General features: G+C 53.8%; 1 protein-coding gene across 2 annotated transcripts in view; it reads left to right on the top strand.

The window, feature by feature from the left end:
- The window catches only part of NXN (nucleoredoxin), a 146,018-nt gene extending 127,331 nt beyond the window's left edge, over window positions 1-18,687 (top strand). The window contains exons 6-8 of one of the 2 annotated variants that reach the window (XM_082605020.1): window positions 11,906-12,085; window positions 13,879-14,003; window positions 17,043-18,687. In XM_082605020.1, coding sequence (XP_082461146.1) covers window positions 11,906-12,085; window positions 13,879-14,003; window positions 17,043-17,225 — 488 coding nt within the window. In that variant the 3' untranslated portion in view covers window positions 17,226-18,687. The remainder of the gene's footprint in view (window positions 1-11,905; window positions 12,086-13,878; window positions 14,004-17,042) is intronic. The other variant, XM_082605021.1, reaches the window with a different exon arrangement.
- The last annotated feature ends 270 nt before the right edge of the window (window positions 18,688-18,957 follow it).

Genomic DNA, 18,957 nt, shown 5'->3' with positions numbered 1-18,957 from the left:
TGAGGGGGTATTGCCTTTTAGGCAAGAAAATTGATTTCCTGAGAGTGTTGAAAACTTGGACTTGAAGTACTAATCATGGTGTTTTTCAGAAATAATGATTACTAGTGAGACAATCTGTGTTTTTATTCTTTACTATGTGAATACCTCCTTCCTAGCCGTCACCCAGCCAGGTTTTTTCCTGGTGGCCTATTAAGAGTTGAATTCATTCTCTTTGTATCAGTGGTACCAGATCCTGGTCTACCCTAGACAGATAACAGCTAATATTTGAGTTCTCAGTGTCTTGGTTTATAGGAAGTGGGGAAAAAAAAGACAAATCAAGATCTACCCACCAACTCCACAGCTTGTGGGGGAACACATCAGGTTCTTTAACCTTTTTTCTTCACCATTTATTTGTTTTTTTGTTGGTTTTTTTTTTGCGGTACGGTGGCCTCTCATTGTTGTGGCCTCTCCCGTTGCGGAGCACAGGCTCTGGACACGCAGGCTCAGCGGCCATGGCTCACGGGCCCAGCCGCTCCGCGGCATGTGGGATCTTCCCAGACCGGGGCACGAACCCGTGTCCCCTGCATCGGCAAGCGGACTCGCAACCACTGCGCCACCAGGGAAGCCTCTTCACCATTTAGAATAAGCATTTGGCTTTGTTAGGAGCTAGTTTCAAAAAATTAATATTTCATTTAAAATTGGTGATTCTCAATTTCAAATGTGCATAGGAATTCCCTGGGGATCTTGCGAAAATGCAGATTCGGATTCAGTGGTTCTGGGGTGTGGCTGAGATCCTGTATTTCTAGCAAGCCCCCAGGCGATGCCAGTGCTGCTTGTCCAGGGACCACACTTTGGGCATTAAGTCTAGGTCTATTAATCCTTTGAGAATTTTGGAGCCTTACGCCTCCTACTAATAAAAAAGATGAAAGCAGTTTTCTTTCCAAGCAGAAGTGGAGAGACATGACATGGTTTACTGGTCCAGAAGGACGGGTACCAAGTTGGTTAATTTAAAGGAGATGGCCCAGGAGTATTTCCTTCCAGCACTCTGCTTGCAGAGAGCCTTAAAACATGTGTGCCTTGGGGTAGGAGCAGTATTGCTTGAGAAAAGTGATGATCCTAGGCCAGTCATACTAAACAGAGGGTTGAATTGCAACTTGGTGGGGATAAGTAAAACTTCATGTCTCTCAATTCACTTATTCATTCATTCAACAAGTATTTGCTGAGGGTTTACCCCCCTACTGCTGACTGACCTTGAGCAAGTTATTTAACCTAACATTTTTCAGTAAAATTGGGCAGTTTCACTGTTGGATACAGAGTAGGCACTTAATATTTAACTGACTGACTTAGGGGGAAAAAGGGAAATATTTGATCTTACAACCTAAAAAAGATAAACTTTTGGATGTCAAAAAGCTTACTAACAGAAAGGCAACTAACAGTATTAATAACACATGTGGCAAAGAATCTGTATCCTTCATAGAAAAAGAGCTCTTTCCAGATACCAGTCCAAAAAGAGAGATAGACAAACAATTTAGTTGAAAATATGTACAAGATATGAGGTGGGCAATTCACCTGATGCGTGTTGTCAGAATGGATAAGAAAAATATTCAGAATAATTTTCATTCATGATTTACAGATGAAAACACTGAATTTGTGTCTATCACATTTGCAAAGAACTCTACTTTCCAAAAAAAGATAATCCCCAGTATAGGAAAGAGAGCAGGCTGCTAGTAGGAATCTAAATCAGGGCAACGTTTCAAGGAGAGAAATTGGCAACGTACCCCAGAGGCCTTAAAAATCTATAAAACCTTTAATTTCGGAATTCCATTTGTAGGAATTTATGTTCAGGAAATTACCCTCTAGCACCCAGCAAAAACTGAACTTGTGCAGTTGGGGGTGCATTTTTGTTTTTTGTTTTTTCTTTCATCTTTCCTGTACTTTGGATTTCATCACAGACCACAGTTCTTTCCTTGCTTTAGCCCCTAGAAGACTCAGAGCTGAATTTGTAGCCACCTTTAGCAGTTTTACAAAGCTGACCATTTCTCTGCGTGCCCTTGACCCTAGCTTGGTTTTCTCTTCCTTCCTTGTTTTCCTTTCAGTGGGCTGTTTTCATCAATTTTTTATTGGATTATATCATGCACTTTTTTAAGCAGCCTCAAATCCTTTTTGGAAAAAAGCTGGAGTAGATTTAAATGCATAGGATTCTATTTCTTGGGCTCCAACTAACCACCAATACTGTACACTGAGCTTGGTGGGGAATAAGAAACCAGAAGGGTGTCCCAGTGCTGCCCTTGAGTGGGCAAGATGGGATTTACATTGGGAAATAACTACAGTAGGATGATATCTTTTGAAGAACTAAAAAGTGTTGGTCAAAGAGGTGTCACTTTGTACAAGGGCTCAGAAGACTGAACTTGTCCCAGAGAGCAGAGCAGGTGCTGGCCTTCACTTGGCCGCTCTGCTCAGTCAGGCAGCCTCTCTATATGGAGGCATCTTCTTTCCAAACACACGTCCTCAGTGAAGCACAGCCTTTTCCTCTCTGAGGAAGGGAGTTGCCCTTTCTTGGAGGTGGAGGCCAGTGAGGTGCAGGTCATATTCTAGTGGTCGATGCTAAGGCCCTGAGGTCACCTGAAAGTAATACATTACCAAAGGACTGTCTATATCATGCATAGCCAGTTTGAGGGTGGGGGTTTCTACCCTCCCTGTGCTCTGTAAGATGCTTCTTGGGGCCCTTGTTGGCGGGGTAGGCACAGAATAGCAATCTCCTAAGGACAAATCACAAACCCTGCAAGATTCCACACAAGTTTTGGACACACAGCTGAGGCTAGAAGGTACCCTTCTGTCAGACATTGGCAGGGCACGAAAAAATTAAAGTGATCGTGGGACTTCCCTGGCGGTCCAGTGGTTAAGACTCTGCGCTTCCACTTTAGGCGGTGTGGGTTCGATCCCTGGTCGGGGAACTTAAGATCCCGCATGCCGCATGGTGTGGCCAAAAAAACAAAAAAGGAAAAAAAAATTAAACTGATTGTTTTCTGTCTGCCTTCAGAGAGCAGAGAAGGGAACTCTCCTTTTGGATTCTCCAGCTATCAACATGTAAATATTACAGCAGTAGGAGCCCTGGTTGCTAGGTGTGGCCCAGACAGCCAGGATGCGGGTGACCACAAATGAGCAGGAAGAGAATGAAGAGTTTTCAGAGATGCATTCATTTGGCTCAGTCTCTTAAGGCCTGGCAGTGTGAGGATGAGTACATATGTGGTTCCCAGACTTCAAGGAGCCCTCAGCTGAGAATCAGAAAGCTGATCTGGAGAGGCCCTGTGCCCAGGCAAGCAGCGGCCGGGCAGCCACACAAAAGAACCCAGCTCTGGCCAGCAAGTGTCCTCTGCAGCCCAGCCCTGTACCTGGCCCGTCCCGCTGCTCCTTGTCTGCTGGCTCCACGGTGTACACTCCCTGCCCTCTGTACTAGCCCCTCCTCAGCTTGGACCACCCTGCTTATCCAGCTCTCTGCCTCCTGCTTCCTCACTCTTGGGTTCTCTCCCTGGCACAGTGTTTTCTGCCAGCTGCTCACTTGATCACTGACCTCTTTGGCTAAGCCTTAGGAGTCATTCCTGCAAGCAGCCTGTCAGACATTGCCGGCTGACCCTGATCTGTCTGTCCGCCTCTGGCCCTGTGAAGCCAGAGATGCACTAAAGCACGGTGAAACGAGAGTGTGGAAGAGCCACACAGGATCCTTTTCAAGGCAGCATTTAATGAATGGCACACAATGGAATAGTCTGAATTCACACGAGACTCTGGCTTGGAGCTCTTGAGCCCAGAAGGCTTCCTGGAGGAGGTGACTCTAGAGCAGGGCCTTACAGAATGGATGGGATTTAGGTAGAGGCTTTGAGACATTCCAGGGCAAAGGCCAGAGTAGGATGTCCATGGTGTACTATAGGGCAGACTGGGTAATAAGGCTGGTGATGCCACATCACAGAAGGCCTTGAGCACCAGGCTGTGGTCCTTGAACTTGGCGCTTTGGGCTTTGGAGCTTTTTGAAAAATTTGATTAAGGGGAGATCAGTGCAGTAGTGACATGTAAGCTAGACTGGAAGAGAAATCCCAGAGGCATGTTATCCTCTGATATTTCTGATGGACTCACTGAGCTCCCACTGTAGCCAGACCTCAGGCTGTGGCTCACGACAGGCCTACCTGTGGGGAGAGAGAGGCTGCTCCCTTGGGCTCTAGGGCAGGTGGCCCAGGCGGCCTCTGCCTCCTTCCAGCCTCACAGGGTACTTCAGCTTCATGGCATTTTTTGGGGTCCCCGGTGCATTAGTTGTTGGTAAGTTCTTAGGCAGCATTTTCCATTGATTTTACCAATCAGCATGCCACTGCATGTGACTACCAAAATATAAGGTAGAGAAAATCCACAGCCTGTTCTAGGGGGCGGGGTTGCTGAGAAGACGCCTTTGCAGCCTTGCACAGGCCGGACCGGGAGCAGAGTGATGGGGATGTAGAACAGGGGCTGGCTGGGGACCCGAGGTCCCGGGGCCATCACTTTCCTCCCTGTCAGCATCTCCCATGGCCCAGACTCCTCCCCTGGGTGAGTGTCTCTCTCCTCAGCAGACCTGCTTTAGTGGGGGTATGGCCGGCTCTCCTGAATTCCCTCAGTCTCCCTCCTCTCCACCATGAAGCATCTTTTACAGTGTCAGGTCCGTAACTCAGAATGTCTGTGTGTCTCCCCATCCCCTTTCTTCTTTCTTGCTCACATAGAGCTCCCATGTCCTCTCCAGGTGCACCGCCCTCCCAGCACCTCCACATGTTCACCAACCTGGAAGCTCTCTGAACCCCATCATTTTGGGGCCTTTATGGAGGTTTCACTATGTAGGCATGAGTGGTTAAGTCACTGGCCATTGGTGATTAACTCAACCTCCAGCCCTTGTCCCTTCCCCAGCTCTTGAGGTCAAGGGTGTGGAGCTGAATGCTCCAACCTTCTAACCGCGTCTCTCTGGTGACCTAGACCCGTCATCTCGTGAGTATCCAAAAAGACACTCACTCTTACCACTTCCATTCCAACAGTCTTGGAAGCTCTTGTGTCAGGATCTGGGACTAAGACCAAATATTATAACAAAAGATGTTCCTATCACCCCAATCATTCAGGAAATTATAGGGGTTTTAGGAGCTCTGTGCCAGGAGCTGGGGATGAAGGCCAAATATATACGCCTCATTATGTTACAGTATCACGATGTGCACGTACATACACTCCATACATAGGCAGAGTCGGTGGAGGGCTCCACCGACTGTCTGGTCTTCTGCAAATCCCGCAGGGCTCTATCTGGGAGATCTCATGCTCCCTGCTTGACTCTGTGTCCCTGTCTCTCACCCCACTTTCTGTCTCCTCCTGAACGTTTTGATGAGGGTGCTTTCACAGAGCAGTATGAGGTACCTTCCCCTTCCCGCACCCAAGCTGAGCCACCTCCACCTGGCCTGTCTTTGGGCCTTAGAGCGCGCAAATGACTTCATCAGACCATATTGAGGCCCATGAGGGCAGAGCCCCTCTGTGTCACCTGGACAGGCTTGGGTGAAAATGGGCAATGCAGAAGAACCTGGAATCCTCTGAGCATCTTGGGAGCTGGGCTCAGAGCGCCGCCCCCGGATTCTGAGTATCTTCCAGCATCCCGAGGAGGCCTTGCATAAGATGCCGCCACTTCGTTCAGGTGTCCATCCAGGTGGTGGTGGGAGAGTCTGGGTCTTGAGGCTGTGCCCTCCAGTCACCCCTTTCAGAGATGGCAGGACCTGCTGCAGGCCTTGAGGAGGCATCTGCTCCCAGGCTGGTTGCCGGTCCCTCGGGTGCTCTGGCCTGAGGCCGGGCCGTGTTAGCTAGCAGTCTTCATGGGGCCGCTTGAGTTCACCAAAGCCTGGCATGTGGCCTCCATCCACTTCCTTTGCCTTGGGGAGTAGCTGGGTTGGCCTCCCTCCTCCCAGCGCTTTGTGCAGACTGGGGAATTTGTAGCCCTATAAGCTGCTGACAAATGCCTTTCTAAGGAAAGGGTTTAGACGCACTTGGCAAAAGGCAGATCCCATTAGCAATTCTCTAATGCTGGCTGTTGGAGAATACCATGTTCTGTGCAGGGAGGCTCCGAGCCCCTTCTCTCCTGGGTTAGAGGCCCCCGCTGGCTTTGTTCCTCTCCCCCCCACCCCCGCCCCCGCCCTTGGGGCCAGCAGACAGGGCCCGGGGTGGGTGGAGGCCCTGCCACCAGGAACGCAGCAGGGAACACCGGGAGGCAGTTGTGTGAGGCCCGTCGCTCTCCCGGGATCTATTTATCTTCTGTTTCTCTGTTGCCCTCTTATTCCTTAGCCTTACCCTCTGGCTTTTTCTTCTCCTTTTCCTTTTCCCCTGCCTTTCTCATCCATTTCCCGCCCTCCTCCTCTCTTTCCCTTCCTTTGCCCTCTTCCCTGCCCCTTTCACAAAATGGACTTGAGGCAGAGTCTCTTTATTTTCTATAGAAACGAAACATTCAGCCATTGTGTTTTTCAATGAGTAGAGGGCGAGGGGCCCACGCTGCTGGTTTTTTGTAGGCAGATCTCAGTATTTAAAGGGCTGGCGCAGGCTCTGTGGAGCTGGCCCCCTGGGCCTGGGGAGGGCGGCTGGGGGCTGTCTTGGGGCCTACAGAGCAGCCTCAGTGGTCTTCTCTGCTCGTCTTGTTTCATTCTGAAAACATAAAAAAAGGAAAAACAGGAAAGGACAAAGAACAATGGAACAAACACCCATGTGGCCACCACGTAGAACTGACATCTTTGCCTGAGGTAGTTATCAGTGAATGGGAGCATTAAACACAGACCAAGTGGGGTTCCCTTTACTCCTCCGTGGAGCATGGCCCCTTCTTTCTCCCCAGTGGGGGAGAGCAGTGACACTATCATCCATTCATTGTGAATATTCCTCATCTGTTTTCAGATGCTCACTGCGTCTCTGAATCCATGAGTAATGTATAGTCGTGATGGGTGTGTTTTTAGAAGTGTACTTAAGTGCTGACATGCTGTAATATCATAATGCAGCTTGCTTTTCTCACTAAACATTATGTTTTTGAGATTTATCCCTGTTGATATTTACATCTGGTTTATTTCAGTGCCGTGAAGTGCTTTGTTGTACCACAGCCTGTTTATCAGTTCCACTGTCAGTGGATACTTGGTCATTTCTGGCTTTTCTGTATTACAAGAACGCTGCCATTTTAAATGTCTTCTTTGGGACTTCCTGGCGGTCCAGTGGTTCAGACTCTGAGCTGCCACTGCAGGGAGCTCGGGTTCAATCCCTGGTCCGGGAACTAAGATTCCCGCGTGCCACGTGGCATGGTCCAAAAAAAAAAAAGTCTTCTTTGTGCCTCCTGACGCGGGCCTTCTGGCCGAGTTCAAGTGAGCCCAGACTCATCCCTTTGACTTCCTTTGGGTTTCCCTGAGCTTCACCACTCACACCAGCTGCCTTCTTCCTTTCCTTAACTCACCCAGTAGGGGAAGGTTTGGGGGAATTGGAGGGGGAGGAAAAGAGGGATGTGATGAACGGAACTGGGGTTGATGTTGCCAAGGCGTGGTCTGTATTTGTCGTCCCACCCCTGCTGCCCTATGGTTCCTGCTTGATTTTTATTTAATGTTAGTGCATCCATCATAATACCATTTAACAAAACTCAAATATGTATCTATTTCACCCACATTCCTGCCTTCCTAGCACAACTGTTTTCACTTTTCTGAGTCCTTTTGGTCTCTGTCTTCGAGCATATTTCTACAGAGCTGTAACTGTACACATCGCACTGTGCATTCTGCATTTTCAACTCATCCGTGTATTACAAACACTTCCACACTGCTGCAGCGTTCATGATGACCATTTATTTCCGTGATCACGTAACCACTTGCCCTGCCACGTGCCCTAACCCACTCTTCCTGTCTTGGGGTCTGCTTTTCCTCCCCTTTCTCTTCTCCACTGCCAGCAATCTTTGCGATCACACTGCCATCTAGAAGCAGAGAAACAAAGTTGGGTTACGGCCCTGACCAGGTCCTCTCCCACCCCCAGGTGCTGCCCCAGACCCACCACCTCCTTTGAAACTCCCTCTTTCCTTGGCGATAGGAAAGCAACCAAACGCAACTGTGGGACAGTCTCCGTGCACGTGGCTTTTTTTTTTTTTCGGCCGCATTGGGTCTTCGTTGCTGTGTGCAGGCTTTCTTTAGTTGCGGCGAGCGGGGGCTACTCTGTGCGCGGGCTTCTCATTGCGGTGGCTTCTCTTGTTGTAGAGCATGGGCTCTAGGCGTGTGGGCTTCAGTAGTTGTGGCACATGGGCTCAGTAGTTGTGGCTCGTGGGCTCTAGAGCGCAGGCTCAGTAGTTGTGGCACACGGGCTTAGTTGGTCCGCGGCATGTGGGATCTTCCCGGACCAGGGCTCGAACCTGTGTCCCCTTCATTGGCAGGTGGATACTTAACCACTGCGCCACCAGGGAAGTCCTGCACGTGGCTTTGAGATGGTTTTAAATACTCACAAATCGGCTCCTCCCAGGAGGAAACAGTATGGAGCCGGCTTCTTAGGCCTTCTTGTTCCTTCTTCTCTTGGTTTTTGGGGAGATGCTGAAGGGGATTCTGAGACACTGTGGTGGTCCACCCAGGCTCCCCTGGGCGGGGGCCTGGGGCTGGAGCCCTCTCTAGGAGCAATAGAGTGTGTGTTCTACTCGCAGAGGTTAAGCTTGGGGTGGTGCAAGTGAGAGAACACCAACCGTATGCGTGGCAGCACTATACCGTCCCTGGACCCCTCCCTGTGGTGTTGACGTCGCCTCGGTGTTCTGTTTCTTTAGCGAACTCCCTCCGGCCAGCGTGGAAGTTTCTGTTTATCTCACGAGAGCAAGGCACCAGTTTTCTGTCCCTTCTCGCGAGCCAAAGGATCAACTTAGGGATGATTAAAAAAAATAATGATGAACTTATTTATAATAAGAGCTAATATTTACGGAGTACTTACTGTGTGCCAGATGGTCTGCTCGAAAGCATTTTCTACTTGTCATTTTACTTCCAGCCCCCAAGTAAGACAGGAAACTATCACTATCCCCATTTGACGGTGTGGAAATGAGGCTCTGAGCAGTTAAGTGACTTTCCTGGATCTTCCTTAGAATTCATACTGTACTCTTCCTCCAACCGTTCCAGCCATCCCAGCTGGGAAACGACAAGTTCAAGAGAAGCAGAGGTGAACTGCTCCCTTTTCATTCCCTTCAGTGAAGCCCCTTGCTGGGGTGGCAGTTATTTTGTACAAAGGCATTGATTAGAAATTTTCCATTCCCTTTAAGTTTCCCTATTTTCTCCTTAGAAGTCTCTGCTTCAGGGAACCTGCTTCAAGGGAGTGGGGAGCAGGAAAGGCCTGATAGGGCGGGGGCCGGGGGAGAAAGGGGAGAGGTGATGGTATCTCAGCCTCCTTCCCCAAAGCCTCAGAGAAGAGGGAGGTGGGTGGTGCAGAAAGTGTGGCTGCAGGGCCTGCCCTGCCCAGCTCCTCCTTGGGGATGAGAGTCCCCAGCCCGGGGCTGTGAGAGCTCCCGCCAGTGGCCGGCCTGGTAGAAAGAGCAGCAGCTTTTCCAGCAGGCAGACCAGGCTTCCTGTCCCACCGTGGCCACTTACCGGCCAGACGACCTTGGGTAGGCGGCTTGAACATCTGCAGAAGGAGGATAATCGTACTTCCAGGAGTGAGTGAGGTCCCACGCCCTTTGCGGAGCGCAGAGCAGACGCCCTGAGAGCAAGCTTCCTTTTCTCACCCGCTGGTTCATCTCTGGAGGAACATACACACTTAGGGCTCCGGGGCCAAGCTAACCCAAGATCCGGTGATGGGAAGGTGGCCTGGCCCGATGCTTGTTGATTCTTTTTCTCTGTCCGTGTGCCGGAAACGGGCTTCTCTTGGTTGAAGTCTGTGGTCATTGTACCGAGTCACTTTCTGTTTACACTCCGCAGGCACATGCACCTCATCATCTTGGGCTCAAAGCACCAAATACAAGAGGGACTTTGCTTTCACGTAGCCGTGGCAGGGGAGTGGGGAGACCCGGGGGCCCAGGGGAGCTGTTCCTCTGTTGACTTGGCGAGGACTCCACAGCAGCCAGCTGGGGGCCTGTGTCCCTGCCCTGCCGTCCTGGTCCCCACCAGCCATGACTGGAGAGAGGCTGCAGCCGTGGTAACAAAGAAGCCCCTTAGAGTAGCCACTTGGAGAAACCAAGGCACCAAACCAGGAAGTGAACTTCTTTGCCCTTGGATTTTACTTCTCCTGCCTTCTCTGTCCGTCCTCTGTGCCTGCTTGCCCTCCACAGACCAACTCGGCATCGCACGTCTGGGCTACAGACAGGCCTGCTGCAGTGTCTAATCATAGCAGTGGGCAGGCCCTGGTTTAACCCAACACTTGAAATTGCCCACTTTCAGAAACTGATCAAAGAACTTTGCCAAGGCATTTTTGAGATGAGGCATGGTGCCGGGGAGGCATTTGTCTGCAGCTGGCCAGCCTGTCGTGTCGTGGGCCCCAGCCCCAGGCTCTCTTCAGGCTTCTGACTCAAGCCCAGCCCAATCCGGGTTGGGGACACACCTGATGTGAGCCCCAGGCCTCTGGGGGATGACATGCCCTTGTGAGGATGAGGCTGGAAATGTCCCGAGTCCCTTGTACTCTGACACACAACTCAGGAGGCCCGGACAGCTCCGGGCGCATCCTGAAAGCCTGAGTGTGCCGGCTGCAGCCACGTGTGTTTGTATGTGATGTGTGTTGTGGGAAAGGCAGTCTCCAGAGCCTGTTTCTCTCTAGTCCTGTTCCCCAACATGCCAAGCCACTCCTTCTAATAGGTGTGAACATAATAGACTCATTTTTCCTTTTGCAGATAGGCTCACCACTGCATGCCCGCTGCCCCAGCCACCATGCAGGTCATAACACCAGGGCTGTATTTCTGGTACCTCAGCATCGCCCCCCGTGGCGAAGTAAAATGTCAGTGGAGCAAATTACCGACTGAATGCTGTGGAATCTATAAATATTAAATTGCTCTGGCTTTCCCTGGCCCATATAAAATTAAAGCTCCAGTCAGCTCCAGAGGGGAGGCAGCTGGTTAGTGCAAGGGGGGAGGGGACCACCTGCCAGTGGAGAGACAAGTGTCCCCAAAGGGCAGGGCCGAGTCTGCCTCTGTGGGTGGTGGCTGGAGGAGAAGCAGCGGGGAATGGGGTACAAAGAACAGGGAGGTGGAAAACCCACATGCGACTGTAACCCGGGAGGGATCTCCTCTGATTTTCCACTGGAGGCTTTATGGTTAGAAGCGGGCTGTGGTTTGCGGGGCGCTTTGTGTTGCATTTCTTACACCAGCCCAGGATTCTAACATGAGGGCGACAGCACTGCCGTCGGCATGTTCCCTCCAGGGACTGCCCCCCTCAGAGCGGATGCTGGAACCTCCCCAAGCAGCAGGTCTGGAGATGGTGGCCAGCTGTCCTCCTCCTGTCCTTCTGCCCCTGGCAGCCCCTGTCCCAGGCTCCTCCCCCCAACAGGCCCCCTGTGCTCGCACGGGTGGGGCCCTCCTGCCCTTGACCTGTGCTGGTCTGCACTGCAGGGGATTGGGTGTTCACACCACCTCATGAGGTTTAGACTCCCTGCAGGTATGGGAGCAGCTCCTGCTTCTTGGGGATCTCTCTAGGACTTCTCTGCTTCTATGTGCCAAGCCCCCGTGCTGAGTTCTGAAACGCACAGCCTTGTTGATCTTTACGTGGCGGTAGGATAAGGTGGGAGCTGCAGTGCATTCACGGGGGGGCGGGGGAGTGACTTGCTTAGGCTCCCGTGGAGATGTTACCTGCCAACCCAGGGGGGCTCCCTGGCTCTTCAGAGGCTGAGCCCAGCTTCCATCCCAGGGCTCTCCGGCTGAATTGTGTCCTAGGGGGCCGTCCCGTGGACTGTGGGTCCGTGGCCAATCTCGCGCCCTCTCTTGCAGGCATCCCCACCCTCATTGTGCTGGACCCACAGGGGGAGGTGATCACGCGGCAGGGGCGGGTGGAGGTGCTGAACGACGAGGACTGCAGGGGCTTCCCGTGGCACCCCAAGCCCGTGCTGGAGCTCTCCGACTCCAACGCCGTGCAGCTCAACGAGGGCCCCTGCCTCGTCCTTTTTGTAGGTATGAAGCTCAGCGGGAGCCCCAGGGTGGGCCGGGATGGGCAGAGCTCACTGGGAGGGGGGCGGGGAAGTCTGTCCCCGCACCTTCTTTCTGTCGCCAGCAACGCAGGGCCTGGGCCTTTGTCTCCGCGGTTGCCGTGCTTCTGACCCCAGTGATTTATTCGTGGTTCTCCCCTGTGGGTGGTGGCGTTCTGGGAGCTGCTGCTGCGCTTTCCTTCCTAGCTGCTCCCGGCTGCCAGCTGGGAAGAAGAGGTCAGCCCGGGAGGAAGCCCTCGGCCCCGTGATGAACAGACCCATTGTTGGGGGCCGGGCTGCAGCACAGCAGCTGTGGGGGGCTGGGCCCCATAGGCCAAGGCTCATCCCCAGCTGCCGCTGCCGCTCACCTGTGCTCTGAGGAGCTGCCCCAGGGTGGCTGGAGCAGGGCCCGGCCTCGGGCGGCATCTCCGGGGCTGAGAGCCCCTCAGTCTCCCCGCCTCTCCCACTCTTTCAGTGGGTGACAGCAGGAGGACACAGAACACCCACTCCAGGCTCCCTGCAGGCCCATGGGGTGACCCTGGTTCCTTCTGCAAACAGAGCCACTGCTGGCCAAGGGCCACCTTGCCCTCTGCCTTGGGACTCGTTGCTTGGTTCCAACTTAAAGTAAATATGGGTACCGGAATCATGGCTGAGCTGCTGCCAAATGCACCACAGTGAGGGGGCTGGAGAATGCAGGCAGCATCCGACCCCCATTCTCTGGAAGTCTGGTTTGGGGGCCCCCAGGCGGGGACCCAACATGCGGACTTGAGGGAATCCTGAAGCAAACTGACTTGCAGGCTGGCCCTGTGCTTGGGGGATAGAGGCCCTGGAAGGGGATGGCCTTGGGGGACCATTCACCTTGAGGCTTTCCTAGGCAGGCTCACACGCCCACATCCTGGGGCCTGGGAAGCAATTCTGAACTGAGGAACCGTAGGGAACCTCACTGGCCATTTGCAGATGTGGAAATAGGGTCCCAGGGAGGCAAAGCGAGTTCCCAGCATCACGGAGCTAATTAACTGTGGATCTAGAGTGTGTGGTGCCGAGCCTGCGCACTGGGCCTCCCGGGTGGTGTGGCACTAATGCGTGAAGGTCCTGTGCGGGCACCTGTTTCCACCCACCCCCGGTCTGCGCCTGCTCTCGGTTTCAGGATTCAGCAGGAGTGAGCTGCTCCCATGCTGCTGTTTCCCTGGAGGCAAGAGATGCCCAGAGGGGGCTCTGGGAACCCGGCTGCGCGTTCTCCCCTGCAGTCAGCCTGTCCCTTCCCAGCCAAGTCCCGCTGCCAGCTGTGAAGCTGCCAGTGCCCTGGTGCCTCCCAACCGCCACCAAAGCTGCTGATCAGACCACAGTCCTGACCCACCACCACCAGTTCTGCCATTTCCATTAGGAAATCAGAGCTCCGCGGTCACGGCATCTCATTCTGTGATTGTGAGAAAAACTGCCGGGACCTCAGGTCCTGGCTTAGGGGAGGCTCAGCTTCCAAGGTGGGTTTGTGAAGAGCTCAGTGAACAGGATTGCATTTGCCTGGGCATTAGCGCTACTTGGTGAAGCGAGTTCTTCCTGGGGGCATGGTTCAGGACAGCCTGTGTGTGAGAGCAGCGAGCAAGCTGGCCTATGCCTGGGGACACACGCTTCAGCACCCAGGAGGCGAGGCTGGTGTCCCAGAGGAGGCTTCTCTTCCCTTCAGGGGCTGCTCAGATGGGCAAGTCAGGCCCTGGACCCAGGCACCACTCCATCTTGATTGACAAACCAGTGCGTCTTCGTGTCTTTCTCCTGTCACAGATTCTGAGGATGACGGGGAGTCCGAGGCGGCCAAGCAGCTGATCCAGCCCATAGCTGAGAAGATCATCGCCAAGTACAAAGCCAAAGAGGAGGAGGCGCCGCTTCTGTTCTTTGTGGCGGGGGAGGTGAGTGCTGCTGTGGCCTGGCCCCCGGGGCTGGCTCAGCTGGCCCGCTTTTAGAACACCAGTGATAACAGCCCTTGGGGATGTCTGAAGGGGGTCTGGGGTGACTGTGCTTCCAGAAGACTCCACAAACAAATGTAGCATAAAAAGATGTCAAGGAAAACCAATTCTGGCCCCTGCCGCCTCCTTGCCATCTCTTACACACAGCCTCAGGGCCGCAGGAGGCCCACCCACGACAGAGCCGCCCCCCACCCCCCCGCCCCACCTTGCACCCAGGCTACGCCCACCCCGTTTGCTGGGGAGCCACAAAGATCGCGATCAACATTTATTTCCTCTGGGCTAGGTCCAAACCAAGCTCTTGATGCTTTACAGAGTGTCTTCTTGGTTAGTCCCCTCCCCCGGCCCGCAAGGGGGCCTTTTCCCATCACGGGATGCCGGCGGGGATCCGACCACCACTCCGACCTGCAATTACCCCTCCAGCCCAGGGAGAGTGCTGACGTTCCTGGCATCCCTGTCTCTCCCACCCCAGGCCTGTCCCTGGAGGGCCGGGCCTTCAGCTGGGCTGGACCTAGCAGAAGGCTCTCCACCGGGGGAGGGGGAGGGGGAGGGACGAAGGGCGGGCCCTTAAGCTGGGCCACCTCCCCGGAGGTCTGGGAGCCTGGGTCCCGCACACGTGGAATCTGCAAGATGGCCGCAGCCGCGTCCCCCCGGTCCCCACCCCGGAGCCACCCCCCGGCACAGGCGCCGCTGCCTCCCCCAACCCGGGCACCGGCCTAAGCCAGTTACTGACAGATACACGTTTTGAAGCCCCCCTGCCCTCCCTGCTCCCATCTGTACCTCCAATTGGTCCGAGCCCCTGCTCATTTCACGCTGTGTTTGGATCCCAGGGGAGGCCGCGGCGGCGCGACACCGGAAACCACCCATTCATCACCTCAGTAGCTGCCCCTGCTCCGCGGGCCCCTGGAAGGCAGCTGAAGTCACCCTGCCCAGCCGTGGGGTGGAGGGAACAAAGCAGGTTCACAGGGCCCTGCCTTGGGGGTCCCCAGCCTGCTCCACACAAAGCACAAATGGGAGCCGCTCTGAATGTATTAAACTCTAACCCCTTTCGAACGGCTCTCGGAGAGAAAAGATGGGCGCAGAGGAGAAAAGGGCGGAGCCAGCGCGGGGGCAGGGCTGGAGGGCTCTGGTGGCCGCGTTACAAACGTGGCTGAAAAGGAGCAATGGCAGGTTTCCCATAGGCCAGGCCCCGAGCGAGGTGCCTCACCTCGTGGGCAGGGAACACCCTCCTTACCGTCCCACAGATGAGGAGGGTGCGGCTGAGAGAGGGTGAGACCGCTCCGAGTCCGGCCCGGGTGGGCTGTGCGTGCGGGCTGGCTCTCATGCTCGCGGAGCCCCACGTGAGCCATTATTGAATCCGTTTCACAGGTTTTAGGAGACCTGGGCTCCGAGAAGTTTCTTGCCAAAGGCCTGCATTGAGTGGGTGGCAGAGAGGAGTGAACGTGAGATGAGGAGTGACTCCAGAAGCAGTGCTCTCTCTCCCTCTGTCCGAGCGGGTCTGGCAGACGGGCCGCCCAGCCTGGACCAGGAGGTTGGGCAGAGGCCCGGGGGCATCCGCTGCTCCAGCTCTCCCACCCACCACCAGGCCTTCCCCTGCTCTGCACCTGGGCTCCTGGCCTTGGCAGCTCTCTTGGTCCAGTTCTCTGACCTCGGAAGCAAGGCAGCCAGCAAGCACAGGGCGCTGGAACGTCAGGCACCAACTGGGGGCTTCTGAGCCCTGGACTTAGGCCCTTCACATTCCCCCAAGGCTGAGCGGGCTGCGGCTTTGTCTTGATCCTGTCCTCTCCCGCAGGCAGAAGTTGCCCCTTCTGAAGCCTTAACAGCCGTTAAAATTCATCTCCCCGTGTTTGCTCCAGGGAAAGTGGAGGGGAGGCAGCGGGCTCTGGCCTGGCCTCCTAACGGGAATTGGATGTATGGTATTTGTCCAGGTGTCTCCCCTCTGTTTATCGTGAAGATTGTTTATTAACCCAGATGGAGGCTGTGAGTTGGGTGAACGCTGCCAGAGATGCTGAATCACCCGGCATTGCTGGGAAGTGCGTGCTCTTTATAGGGTGGGGGCAAGAAAGACAATAACTAATCATCTTTCCTAAAGAACTGCCCTTTCAGAAAGAAATGTTTTTTGTCTCAGAAACCGGTGAGCCTCCTGCTCACCAGCATTTAAGGCCAGGAATACTCCGAGCCCTTTTTTGGCAGGGCGACTCAGGTCTTTTCATTCAGTGGAGAGTTTTGCACACTTTATGGTAAGACAACCCGGGGATGGGTATAGAGAGTCCATTTCCTGTATCAGCAGCGTGAAAGGTAATCTCAGATGGTTGCTCCCTTACAAATCTTTCTCCTTGTCTTTGGATTTCTCTTTGCCTTTATACTTAATAAAGCTACATCTGATGCTAGGGAAATTCCTCAGGGCAGTCACTGGGAACGTATGATAAATGATAAGTTTATCATTTATAAATGATAAACTTATCATTTATCATTTATAAATGATAAATAAAGCAACCCGTGTAAACTTCAGTAGCACTTCAGGGGCCCCGGCTTCTGAACTGGAGGTGTAACTCCTGCCCCCGCTGCAGCTGTGGGGCTGGGGGCAGTGGGCTGTTTTCTTAAAAACATTCTGCAGTTGAAGTCCAGATGGGCCTGGGCCCACAGTGGGGCTGCAGATAATTGAGAGTTGGTTGCAAAAGTAAGTAATCAAAGGGCATCCCATTTTCACAAGTTAGAGCTGCTTTTGTGCTAATAAGAAAAGATGACTTGCCTGAGGTTTGGGGTGGTGCAGAGAGAGAATTTTATGAACCAGGCTCCCCCTCCACCTGGCAGGGCAGGGCGCCCTGCTCCCCGTTCTGAGAGCCCGTCTTTCCTGGAGCTGGCCGCGCTCCAGGATGACGTGGTGGTTCCATCCCTAGGCTGTCTGGGGAGTCCGGGCCCAGGGGACTCTCTACCCTCTTTCTTGGAAACTTACTGGTTTTCTTTCCCTCCGGTGACTTCCAGGATGACATGACCGATTCCCTGCGAGATTACACCAACCTGCCCGAGGCTGCCCCTTTGCTCACCATTCTGGACATGTCAGCCCGGGCCAAGTACGTGATGGACGTGGAGGAGATCACCCCTGCCATTGTGGAGGCCTTTGTGAATGACTTCCTAGCAGAAAAGCTCAAACCGGAGCCCATCTAGTCAGGCTCCCGTTTCCCGGGATGTTATTTAAAACGCATTCTTCTCCTCCCCCTCCCCCACCCTTCCCTCCACCCTTGGACTTTTCCAGGGTGTCCCGAATCACACAACCCAAGTGTCCAACCTCTCTGTGGTGCCTTGTTTTCTGCATTAACTCCTCAGCTAGCACCCTAGGGTGCGCATCCTCTCCAGCAGCAGAAGAACCTCCGTGTTTGGAGACTCTGCTTGGGATTCGCAGGGCTGGCATAACCCGGCCCGAAGTGGGACTGCAGCGTTCTCTTGGTCCCTAGCTCTTGGTGAGGTATTTGCCAGGGTGTTCTTCTGTCAGGTGGGTGCCAAGGGACAGAGCATCGGTGCTCTGGCTCTGCCTTAGGTGCCAGCGCGTACGTGCAGAGCCCGAGGGTTCCGAGGCGCATGCGAGGCGGGTGGAGCAGGGCGAGGGCGGCGGCCGCGGAGGCCCCGTGCAGAGCTGCTGGCGAGGACGTCCTTTTCTAAGTGACTTGGTCTGTCTTGGTCTGAGGGAAAAACACCAGCCTGTCAGCCGGTTCTTGGGCAGGGGCTCTCCAGCCCTCAAAGGAAGTTTGTGTTCTTTTCTGGTGAGGAAGAGAGTAGCTACGGTAATGATTCACGTACTAATTGCTTACTTTGATGGAGTGCCTGCCATGTGATAAGAAGGAGCTGCTCATTCCTTCCTTCTAGCTCTTTCTTCCTTGATCTTGACCTTCTCCCAGCTTCTACCTTCTCAGATGAACAGCCCCTAAATCTTGGAATGTTGTTGCTAAGTCCTCCCCCTTGGACATCTTCCCAAGAAGACGCGGTGGTCCTGTGTTCCCGGAGGAGCACCGCTCACCAGCGCAGACCTGACTCAGCCCGGCTCTGGGCCTGGGGCCGCTGGAGCTCTGCTGAGGTGCCCTTGCCCACCCTTGGTTACCCCTGCATTCCCTTTTCTTCTCAAAGCAGAACTTAAAAGAGACAAAAAAATTACCAGAAGCCTAGCTTTTTCCTAAGAACCTGCAGAAAGGGCTGTGCCCTGAGGTGGGAGTGCAGGCCAAAGACAGGTCAGCTAAGAGTAGGCCCTGGGTCCGCTCTGCCGGGCCCAGCTCAGCTCCTTGTTTGGGCTGAACTGACCACAGAAAGGAAGCTAACAGCTGTGCTCTTAGGATTTGGGATGGAAGGCTTTGCCTAGGGCCTCACAGGGTTTCCGCCTATCTCAGTCAGAAGTCAGGGCCTTTAAAATAATCTCAGGCCTCACCCCTGGCTCCACTCACAGCCAATCAAGACCATTTCTTTGGAAAACCCAGCCCCCTCCAATTAGCTGTTGACATGTCGCTCCTTGCTGAGTGGGATTGTTGATTTGTAGTTCAGAGGTACAAATTTAGTTGGTAATTAGACTGTTACTGTTACCAGCCTGAAATGCAGTCACCTAGTAAGAAATAAAACAGGCATCTCTGGACGTTATCAACCACTTGGCCATTCCTGTCCTTCATAACAAAAATCTTTTGGCTTGTGCTGTGCTCCATGGGGTGGGCAGTGGGCGGGGGGGACACACAAGATCCTCTTGACTTTCACCGGATATTTGGCAGCTATGTTTCAGAATTTTTGAGAACCAAGCCCTAACGTGGTCATCTGTCGAATCCTCTGGAAGCCGGGATGCTCGTTTGGATTAGAGCGCCAGAGGCAGATGCCCCGCTGGAGCTCTGGCCGCCACCTCTCCGGGTTTGACTTGCTATTGCAG

The sequence above is a fragment of the Mesoplodon mirus genome (genome assembly GCF_964341445.2).
Source record: "Mesoplodon mirus genome assembly, chromosome: 18".
NCBI classification, from domain to species: domain Eukaryota; kingdom Metazoa; phylum Chordata; class Mammalia; order Artiodactyla; family Ziphiidae; genus Mesoplodon; species Mesoplodon mirus.
Note: the sequence above shows the minus strand (reverse complement) of the source record. Positions and strands in the feature narration are given on the sequence as shown.